Source organism: Barbus barbus (genome assembly GCF_936440315.1).
Source record: "Barbus barbus genome assembly, chromosome: 19".
In the NCBI taxonomy this organism is placed as follows: domain Eukaryota; kingdom Metazoa; phylum Chordata; class Actinopteri; order Cypriniformes; family Cyprinidae; genus Barbus; species Barbus barbus.
This window is the reverse complement of record NC_136747.1, coordinates 11,533,140-11,544,659: the sequence shown is the minus strand read 5'-3', so window position 1 is coordinate 11,544,659 and position 11,520 is coordinate 11,533,140. Positions and strand designations below refer to the sequence as shown.

At 34.9% G+C, this 11,520-nt stretch overlaps 1 protein-coding gene across 1 annotated transcript; it reads left to right on the top strand.

Annotated features, from left to right (window-relative positions):
• Positions 1–301: 301 nt before the first annotated feature.
• laptm4b (lysosomal protein transmembrane 4 beta) lies at positions 302–10,232 on the top strand. The gene is made up of 9 exons (XM_079441859.1): positions 302–420; positions 925–1,034; positions 1,135–1,233; positions 2,594–2,711; positions 4,274–4,347; positions 4,614–4,736; positions 4,832–4,930; positions 5,752–5,847; positions 7,982–10,232. Exons 3-9 carry the CDS (start codon positions 1,141–1,143, stop codon positions 8,054–8,056), a joined length of 678 nt encoding a protein of 225 aa, XP_079297985.1. The 5' UTR covers positions 302–420; positions 925–1,034; positions 1,135–1,140; the 3' UTR covers positions 8,057–10,232.
• The last annotated feature ends 1,288 nt before the right edge of the window (positions 10,233–11,520 follow it).

The following is an 11,520-nucleotide window of genomic DNA, read 5'->3' as shown; positions in this document are numbered from 1 at the left end:
GCAACTAAAACAAAAATACAAATTAACACTAATAATAATAAAAAAAACACTGAGGATAAAATATTGTAAAATATTTAAATATATTTCTATAAATTGTGAAGGTCCCAATTCCAAGTGAACCTGAGCACATTTCACTCTGTACAGCCACCATGTTGTTTTGCTGCTGTTAAACTAACTTCCATTGGCTGAGAGCAGTAAATCCCCTGATGCAGTGAAGGAGCTGCCGCCCACAGAGGCTTAGGCAAACACACACACACACACACACACCGTCTCATTGGTATGAGCCATCTGCTCCCCTCCTGTGTCACGTAGAGCCCTGTCCTCATCAACACTGGATCCCTTCATATAATCTCCTCCAGTGAGATTGTATGAACACTTTTGTAACCAAGGGAGAATAAATCTGAAGACATCTTTGCTCCGGTTTTTACCTGTTTTTCTAACTCATGTGTAACTTCTGTCACTATAGATAGTTTTTTCACTATAAAAGATTTAAATAGATGTATGATTTTCAAAATAGTGAGATCTTAATAAAATATCAGTTGTTTTTCCTTCACAGCCATGTCTAGTTTAAGCAAAGAGGCCAGCTGTTTTTGTCTTATTTTTTCATTTTGGAATATATCATATGAAAATATGTTTATTTTGTTTAGTCTATATATGTTTTTTTGATGTTTTAATTGTTATAGATTTAACACATTTTTTTATTTACAATATTTGTTAGCCAAAATGGTTTGTAGCCTATTTTTAGTGTTTCATAAATTTTGTGTAATATGATTTTTCTGTTTTTATTTAGCTGATAAACTCAGGTTCCATTGTGACAACTTGCCCCATGTTGAATGACAATATTGTTGTCACAACTGTATTTTCTTAAATGTTTAAACCTTCTCAAAAATAAATCCAAATTTTGATTTTCCGGCGTCTGAACAGCGGGCCCCTGACGTCACGCTAAATCCCCCTCCGGTCACGTGGTGCGGAGCTGGATTAATGCAGCGGTGCGAAAGAACGGGACGGAAACAACTCAGGATTTAACAGCGACGGTGAGTTGTAGCTCCCAAAAACCATCGATTTATATTAAAAAATCTATATATCGCTTCGAGCTAAAAAGGCATACATGAACTAGCCGTGCTGTTTTTGTAGGGAAAGATGATTTCTCCGTGGGACAGATGGTACACGACCAGCTGCTGCCTGTGCTGTCATGTACGAACAGGCACCATTATCCTGGGCATCTGGTATATGGTGAGCCAAAACAACTCTTATATTCATTAACCCCTTCTGTTTATTTTTATATCCAACATAAAATATTCTGAATATGATTAGTAAGTAATAATTACACTAGTGGAATTCTAATTGAATTCCTTTTCTAATTTAGGGGAATTAAAATTAATAAATGGTCGTGTTTTCAAAAGCGTATATGTGTTTTTTTTTTTTGGGGGGGGGGGGGGGGGGGGGGGGGGGGTTGTGTGTGTCTGAACGTTTGATGTTTATAATTCTGCACTCATCTTTATAATATCCGATAATATTGTCTAGGATATTGTGCTAATGCCAGAGAGCAACACTGCTGCCAGATTATGAAAACAGAATTAAAAAGAAAATCCGCTTTAGGGTACCACTAAATGAACTACTCCCATGATGTCGTACTTCCACCTTTATCTAAAAGTTGAGGCTTGTTTTAGACACCAGATCCCTTTTACGTGATATAAATAGAAAAATAATCCTTGATCTTTTGCCAAAACTGTTAAAGGAAGTTGTGTCTTATCAAAGTATGTGCAAATGCTTAAATATAGGAGATGCAAATAAACCGCGGAAGATTATTCTGGTCACCTCCAGTTTCTTCTGCACTGCAAGGAACAGCAGAATTCATTAACCTAAAAACTACACTGATGCTTATTGACACAGACAGGAAACTGCTGTCACAGACAAAACATGATCAGAGACAGTGAATGAGGATAAAGGCAATGTGTGTCACAGATTCATTTAATTTGAGATTTGTCCGTTATGTAGAGCTAACATTATAATATGGTTGACGGGACTAATTTTGTTTGGGCTGGAAAGTCAAACAGCAATGTCAAACATTTCAGAAGGTCTAGAATAATACATATAAATAAATGAATGAAATATATATATATATATATTAGTCTCTTTGGATAAAAGTGTCTGCTAAATTACTAAATGTAATGTAAATGTCTTTGTGTGTGTGTGTAAGTTTTATATACATGTTTTAATTAATTCATTATATATTTAAAATTAAATTTTTTAATAGGCCTGTAATGTGGCATACATTATAAAAGTATATATATACGCACACACACACACACACACAAGTACATACATATCATTAATAAATTAATTAATTAAAACATGTATTATGAAAGTGAATGCAAATACTTTAGATTGCATGTTTATACTTCACACAAGATACTGCAGGTATTAAATATAATTTTGAAATCCAAAGGTATAATAACAAACTGAGCAGTAAACTAATCTGAACAGTTTATTCCAAAATGTAATTTAAATAGACCAGAGCGTTTTCATCTTATTCTGTTAGTTTTCACCTAAAAATTAATTTGTTGTATATAATAATCTCTGTCTTTTTCAGCTCATCAATGCAGTGGTTTTGTTAATCCTGTTATCGGCTCTCAATGACCCAGTCCAGTACCACTACCACCTCACCAGCTCCGAACTCGGCACGGATTTGGATGTCATGGACGATGCAAGTACGTTTGAGTCATTTAATCCCGTATAGTTATTAAATTCCAGTATGAGCAAACAAGTCATCATCAACTTTCTAAGTTCAGCGAGAGCTCGAAGACTGCTATCGTATTTCACTGCTGTCTGTGCGGCTATAGATTCTGGCTCTGGTGGCTTTGATTAAAACCGGCTCTCATCAGCAGGATTGAAAATATGATTCCTTGTAATTGGTTTGGGCAGCTTTGCAATCTGTTATATGAAGCCTGTTTTGTAATAGGCGCTGAAGTAGACAGAGTGTACGGTGGAGTGTCCTTTAACATATTCAGGGGATTAAGCTCTATTTCAAAGACCAGCACCACTGAACTCAATGTACTTTCAGTACTGAGAGCACAAGCAGCTCAAATCAATTTGCTAGAGTTACAGCATCACATTCAAAAGAGTAATTCAGGATGTCAGTGATAATATTACATACTCTGAAAAGTTGTAAAATTATAAACTAAGGCCAGAAATCTCCCGGTTGGAAGTGGAGGATTTAGAGGAGTTATTTAACTGGTTTTGCTCCATTGTGTGCTATTTTATTATCTGTAAAGCTTCTTTGTTTGCATTTCTCAATAATATGAGATATGCCTGTGTTTTGGAGAGAATGAGAGTTTGGTGGCTGTTTTGGAAACATAGCACTATAGATAGTAGGTCAAGTAACTAGTTCATGGAGCCTGTAATGTCTTGTGAGTGCTAGGCTGAGCTACTAAAATTTTAACTTAGGCAGGCAATGTTACTGGCTCGTATGTCAGTCTCTAGCTTTTTCTGATGAATTAGTAAGTTTGTTCATAAATTAATCATTCAGAAATGTACACAGATATATTTAATTGCATTTTCATAGAAATTTCAATGCAAAATAATTTATTACAATTGACGGATATATTTCAATGCATTTTTAAAGAAATTTTCATAGACGTTTCAGTGCATAATAAGAAAATTCATTACATTTTACACAGATATATTTTCCGGTTTGTTGATGGTTCTGGCTATTAACACTAATGCTCAGATTTGTTTAAATTCTGATCAACGGTCTTAATTTGATTCAGGACAATTTCTAATAAATTCTTCATTCAAGTCAATATGATTTGGATCTTATTAGATTTATCTGGCCCAGTCTACATTTCAGTTATTGCAGTTAATTTGTAGAAATATAGAAATATAGAAATTCTACAATTCTACAAGAAATTCTCTATGAATTGATACTGTGACCTTTACAAGGAATGCTCTTAAATTTGCATTTATTTTTAACATTAACACTATTAAAACAGTTGATGTTAAAAATAAAAATATTCATTCAAAGCATTATTTGGTAAACGGAGTTTTGTAGTGAGCTCAGCACAAACTCAACTCAAAGTGAAATTAGCTGGATGCCAGGCTTGCTGCAAAATAACATTTAGCGAAATTCTTATCATATTAAAAGATCAGTCTTGGGATTTTAAGAATTGATATTGGATTATTGAATTTCAGATTCAATCCTAAATGGTATATTTTAGCTATTAGACCCAATATTCCGTCTGCAGATCTGATGTTATGTGTCTGTCCTCCACAGACATGTGTATCGCTGCTGCAATCTCACTGCTGATGATTTTGATTTGTGGAATGGCGGCCTACGGTGCATATAAGGTTTGACAACTTGCTTATTAAATGGATTATTCACCTAAAAATGAAAGTTCTGCCATTATTTACCCACCCTCATGTTGTTCCAAACCCATGAGACTTTCTTTCTTGAACTCTAAAACAGAACTTTCATTTGTGATTGAAGGATCCTTTGAAGCTCATTAAATAAGAATATTTATCCATTTACCATGAATTTGCTAAATGAATCAATTGAAATGGTTAATTCGTCAGTTTGTGCTGTGTAGTAAAATAATTTCTTTCTTTTCTTTCAGCAACATGCTGCATGGATCATTCCTTTCTTCTGCTACCAGATCTTTGACTTTGCTCTTAACACACTGGTAGCAATAAGTGTTGTCGTTTACCCCAACACCATACAGGACTATCTTCAGCAGTTGGTAAGGATCTAAACTGACTCTTAAAATATCAACTTGGAGTTGCTGAGTATCATTCGGAGTCATTTTTGACTCCATGTGTCTTTATGTTTTAACAGCCTGGGACCTTTCCATACAAAGAGGACTTGATGTCCACAAACAACATGTGCCTAGTATTAGCAGTGCTTCTCTTTGTTGGATGCATCTTAGCCTTTAAGGTAAAGCAAAACAACTGTACTGCTTTCCCTTTATTGTGATCTGCCAGATCATTTTTTGGTTCACTATAGCTGGATGTGATGCACAGTAGCCTGCAAGATGACTGTGAATATGACTACTTCAGACAAACATTGTGTTGTCCTTCTAGAAGCCTGACTTTTCCAGTAGACTTCAGATGTGATACAAATCGCTTTATGAGAGCCTGCACGCATTAGAGAGAGGCAGATTACTCTGCTGGGATAAACACAGTGTGCTAAAATTAACCTCTGCTTGCCTCCCATGCTGTTGTGTGCATGACAGTCTAATAGGTTGTTTGTTGCTTTGTGATCTGTCTAAATCAAACTGAATGCCTCTGGGAATGAACATCATCATTGAATTTAATGGCAAATGTGTTGAAAAAACTGTTTAGACTGTAAATTTTACTAAAGAGTTAATTTCTTGAACAGTAAAAGCAGATATTTGGTTGACAGTTTATAGGTTTGTCAGCATTTTATTCATTTTGCATTTTTGGGTAAACTACTTCTCTAGCATAAATGCAAAAAGATAAAAGGTTATTATTAAAAATGAAGAATAAAAAAGAAAGGTGACCGGTTATAGCACAACTTTAGCTCATATCGTCACTGTGTGTATTTTTTAAATGGAAAAAATCATATTATTTGTCACAGATGTTCTAATTATAATTTTTTGCCATCTGGAAATGAAATAGTGTAGACAAGGCACTGTGTCTGTGGCTCATTATTTTTATTGCTTAAGCCATATGCACATGATTTATGGTGGTGTTTTATTTCGCATCAGCGGCTGTTCTTTCTCTTTTTCTCTTTAGGCTTACCTTATTGCCTGTGTGTGGAACTGCTACAGATACGTCAGTGGAAGAAACACTACAGAGGTCCTGGTTTATGTCACCACAAATGACACTACAGTAAGTCAGAGGTTTATATGAACATAAACTGTTTAACGGAGTCTTGTTTCTCTACACTCATATTTGCAGATGTCTCCATAATGAACACACATAGACCATTTCAAACAAATGCTGTTCTTTTGAGCTTTCTGTTCATCAAGAATCATAGTTTCCAGAAAAATATTAAGCAGCATAACTGTATTCAACAGTAATATTAATAAAAGTCTGGAATAAAAGATACCAAATATCAGTTTTGCAATCACAGGAATAAATTACATTTTAAAATAAATCTAAGTAACAATTTTCTATTTTAAATTGTAATAATATTTCACAACATTACTGTTGTACTGTATTTTTGATAATGAATAGACTTCATTTAAAAAACAAAACAAAAACGTACAAACTCCAGACTTTTGAATGGTAGTGTAATTATGGATAAAAATCATAAGGAGTTTGATGATTCTGTTTCAGATTTTGATTCCATTTAATGCACCCAGTTCCTTACTGATTCCATTATTTTAGTACATTTATAAGATACTACCTTTATTATACCATATAAAGCTATATGAGATTTATATTTTTATAAACAAAATACAGAATTTAAAAATATATATTATTTTGGTAACATTTAAATTACAATAAATACATTAAACATTAAAATGCAACAATTATTTTCTGACTGTATATCTTTAACTTTTATTATGATTTGGACAAAGTAATGAATCATGGTTCAGTGAGTTAAATGTGAATTGAATATTATCTGAAAGGCTGATTCAGTGAGTTTGTGAGTCATATAAATTGATTCACTGAAAACAATTGATCCACACAAGTCATTCTTTCGCAAATCGGACTAAACTGGTCATGGTGTATATGTCAGCAAAAGAATGCAAATGTTTAAGTACCAAACTGAACATAATGAAAATCATCTGGTTCGGTTCCTGGCCCAACATGTGATTCAGTCATAAAAGCAGTCTCATGTAGTTTATCTCTGCACAGCTATAGGGGATGTTCAGACGTGCATCTCGCAGCAGGATCATGATGACGGTCTCCTCATGCCCTCTGTATTGTTGAGTCAGTGTTTATGGAGGGCATAAGAGAGGGCAGTGTGCTGTGTTCCTCTACTGCCTCTAATCCCACTACTGTCTGCCATAAGTAATCCTGTTTTACTGCCTCTGCCTGTCTGTCCTGCTGTTCTGTTGACCCTCCAGTCACTACGAAGAGTTACATTTAATGCATTTGACAGATGCTTTTATCTAAAGTGACTTACAGTGCTTTGAAGGAATGCATTTTATTTGTATGTTTATAATTATTAAAAAAAGTTTGGGTGATCGGACTAATTGGATTGTCCGGGTCATTCCACAGATGGACAACCAGTATAATGAGTGGTCAGATGCTTTAAAAAGAGAACTGAAATAAAAGGCCATTGAGAAGCATGGGGCTTTTTCACCATTCAGCTGCAGGCTGTTACATAACTGTCCACACTTGTTTGGTTCATTTGAAATCCGCATTCCAGCCATTCCAGACAAGGTGAAAATGTGATCCCCTCAGGGCATTCATGACCATATTACTAATTAGCTCACCTTTTCATAATAACAGAGAATGTTTTGGGCTGGTTTTTCTGTATAGGGAGAATGAACTTTCCTCTGCGGAGATGGATAGCAGCATTTAAATTTAAGATGAAGGCATTTCGGGGACCCCCTGACCCAGATTTGCTTAAAAATGCTTTAGTTTTATGTCTGACATGGCCTTGGTTTACAGGGGGCTTGCAAAGCAACAATAATTTTGCAAACCTGCATCCTCTAAAGCACCATAGATCACTGGCTATTTTCAGAACACACACTTCCATGCTACTCTTATTATATCTTCAGTATATATTATGTCTACGTAAAATTGTGTATGCATTCTAAATTTATTTTATACAGAAATATAGCCCCTTCTGTTTAAAACGTTTTGTTTTGCATATGTTCTGTTTGAAATCTAATTGGCAATTTATAGCATAAGTTAATATTCATGACAAACAGCATGTGTGCTAATGGTTACAGCTCAAACTATTATCTTATTGTTTTCATTTTTTGTGTCTTGATTAATCTAAGAATATAGTGTACAACAGAAAAGATACGTAAAGCATTTACTAATGCTACTGCTTTATTTTCAGGTACTACTTCCACCCTACGAGGAGGCCATCGCTATTCCACCGAAGGATCCCCCTCCTCAGTATGTTTCAGCTTGAGAATCGCACCACTCTCTTACTACGCTCCTCCCAAACCTTATCCAAAGAAACAATCTCCGTCACAATAGCCCATTCCGTTGCCCTGGTCTGCTGTTTGTCGCTGTGTGACGTAAGTCTCCTCTCTCCTCTCCTCTCTGGAGGCAGCAGTATGACTTTGAGACGCCCTTCCCTCGACGAGGCTGCCCAGCTGTCCTGGCAACCCAACGCTGTGTGTCAGCTCCAATCTGATTTGCACTTTCGGCGATTATGTGTGGCACAGGCCTTTTTAATACTGTGAACTACTCAGTAGTGTTGTTGTCTACTGATATACCTGAGATTTGAATGCGGCGTGCATGATAAACATGGGAGTTACGTAAGAGCACTTTTAAAATGGGAATTACTTAGAAATATACTGAATGTAAGAAGCTGGCATTTTCACTTTAATTTCGTTGTACTGTACGAAATAAAAAAATTTATTCAGAATATAACTAAATTAGTTGTAAAAAAAATTGAATGCGAGCAATTCTACACCATTTTATCTAACAAAGTGAAATCTTTTAAGTCTTCCTTTATACACAGTGTCCCAAAACATGATGCAATCATTGATTAATATTCTTTTTCAATCAATCAAATGCTAATCGTTAGTTTTAGATGGTGTAGCTGTTGCAAAGACTGAACGATCCTGCTGCTTGTGAACAGTTATAAAGCTGTATACACTTAATATTTGTGAAAATCTGGTTTAGATTTGAAACATTTTAAAGATTCATGTATCATGGAGGATCTGACTTCAAATTAAAGGACTTGTCACTTGTTTACTTAAAAAAAAAAAAAAAAAATTGGCTCAAGGTGTCATTACATTTACCATTGTTTCACTAGGAATCCATGCGATTACGAATTTAGTTTGAATTTTAATTTAGTGAAAGATTCCACAACATTAAATCTTGCACGCAAATTCTCCATGTTGACGAACAAAAGCTGCTTGGTTTGAAACTTGACTTCTGTGTGAGCTGTGCTTCAGACATCACTACGCTAATGACAATACACAACATTTTTCTAAAATTTTGGTAATGTAAATACATCTTTATAGTTGAGGCACTTAGAATGGAAGTGAATTTGGCCAATCTGTTATCTGTATTACAGCTTAAAGCTCATTTAATACACAGATTTAAAGTGTTTTCATGAAATTAGAAGCTTCACACTTAAAATCCTTCAGAAAAATTGTCCCATTCACTTCCATTGTAGGTGCCTAACCTACCTTAATTTATGCTTCTTTTTTTAAAGAAAACAAGGGACCAGACCATTTTTGTGGTAATCGACATTATGCCACAAGTGCTGTCGACTGATCTTGACTTGCATTGAACCAGACAGTGCTCAGTGAATAAATGAGAATTATGGGTGTTAGGAAATCATTTTTGTCATTTGGTGAAGTTACATGCTCCTGTTTAGAGAAGTAGTGTACCTTTTCTGTCATTATCACTAGGTTACAATCTGTGGCTGCAGACTGCAATATTTTTGCACATGTGAATATTATTAATTCATGCTATTGTCTGTGATGAATGGTGTGTTAATCAGTAATTGTGACAAATGAAAAGTAAACGATGTGACCCGACAGTAGATTAGCATGTTGCTGAGTTCAGATGACATGGAATCCCCCCCCAGTCACCTTCTAGCTCAAAGTAGCTTATGTTAATGGGAACATTTTAAATTTTTATATGCAGTGGCTATGCAAGGGTATTTTGTAACATGTATCCATAGCTGAAGATGACTATATACTTACATTTATTCATCATGGTAACATTAGATATAGAAGCATTAATGAAAGTATTAGAGATTGATAGATGTAGGAATTTTCTTTCATTGTTCAGTGTGTAGACATTCATCTTCAATTGAGCATCTCTGAATTAGCTTCACAAGCGATGTTTTATCATGAAACACGATTTAAAAAGATTCTGTGTATTTGGAATATTACTTTTGGTATTGTGACCTATAATTTTTATTATAATATTCTCACAATATTTCTCATAAAAATGAAGTAATTATCCATGGATATCACAAAAATGAATTGTCAGAAACAATGTCTGTCAGTAGGTAGAATGCCTGTGAATGTTTGTCTTTGTCTTGTTACACATCCTGTATTGGGTTGTCACTGGGTTATGTCTTATTTCTAAACAATAAAATATTCCAGTAATGCTTCATTATGGCTGTCTTTTGCCTGATGTCTGTGGAAGCCCAGGGAGAATGGATTGACTTCGCAATTAAAGTGTGGCATTACCTTTGCTTGACCAGTGGAGACGGATTCACCTACTTTCAGTCCTGCCTCAGCAGAATTGTGTCAGGGTTTTTACCATGGTTAGAAGAAACTGAAATATATGCACTTCATCCACTGACCTATTTTTGATGGTCCAAGGATGCTGTCCAGTGATGCTTTAGTTCCCTATTTATCCTTTAATTTGGCAAGCTCACTGAACATGCTCAGTTGAGGCTGATTATATTTATCTGTGTGGGTACTTAAGAATTAGACTTCAAAACTGACTACACGTGACTGAGGAAACTAGGGCAATCACTTCAGTTAGGAGAGCGTTTGAGGTTTTCTCTGCTCAAGCGCTTTAGGCCTGTCAGATTTTTATTTTGGGCTGAGAAAAAAAAGTGTCATTGCCGCAGCATGTTTCTAATGCCTCAGCCTCATCTCAAGGGCTGCATTAAATCACTGGAGAGTATGTGAACAATTTTGAAATGAAGTTTATTAACACTATACAAAAAAAAAAAAAAAAACACACAGATGGTCTCATTTTGCACATTTGCCTTGTTTAGAGAGTATTAATGTGCCTGGTTTACACAAACTGTGCCTAGTTATAGCTGATGCACTGGCACGTAGCCACTGCAATGACATCATTTTTTTATTTAATTCAGATAACTGTGGAGTTGTGATTCAAATATCTCATCAATCAAATATTTTATCATCAAATCTGAAAAAGATGTCAACGTCTTCTAATTTTATATAATTAATATATTAAATATTTGTTCAAGCTTGCATATGCCCCTCAAGATTAGGAAAAACTACATGAGCCAAATACATTTGGTAGCAATTTAAAATTAAGTTATTTGGACAACTTTTTCAGCAGTTAAATCGGGTGACATGCTTTTAGACTGCATAACAAGACGGACGTATTTTTCAAATTTAGAAAAGGGCTAGACATTTTCAAACCAAAAGATAACATTGTATTTTAATTCACCCTGTACTGATACAATGTTTTAACTGCAAAACTAAGAAAATGCATTAAATATTACACCCTCTAGTGGCAAAATTGTGATCCATAGGTGTGAATGTGTTACTTTAGATTCATCCCACTGCTGTGGCTCAAGATGAATTCACAGCAAACAAATTAATTTTCACAACTAATATAAACATTGGACTGTTCATACTTAAATTGGGAAAAATAAACATTTCCCAAGAGCATATAAAGGATTCCAGAAACAGGTATCAT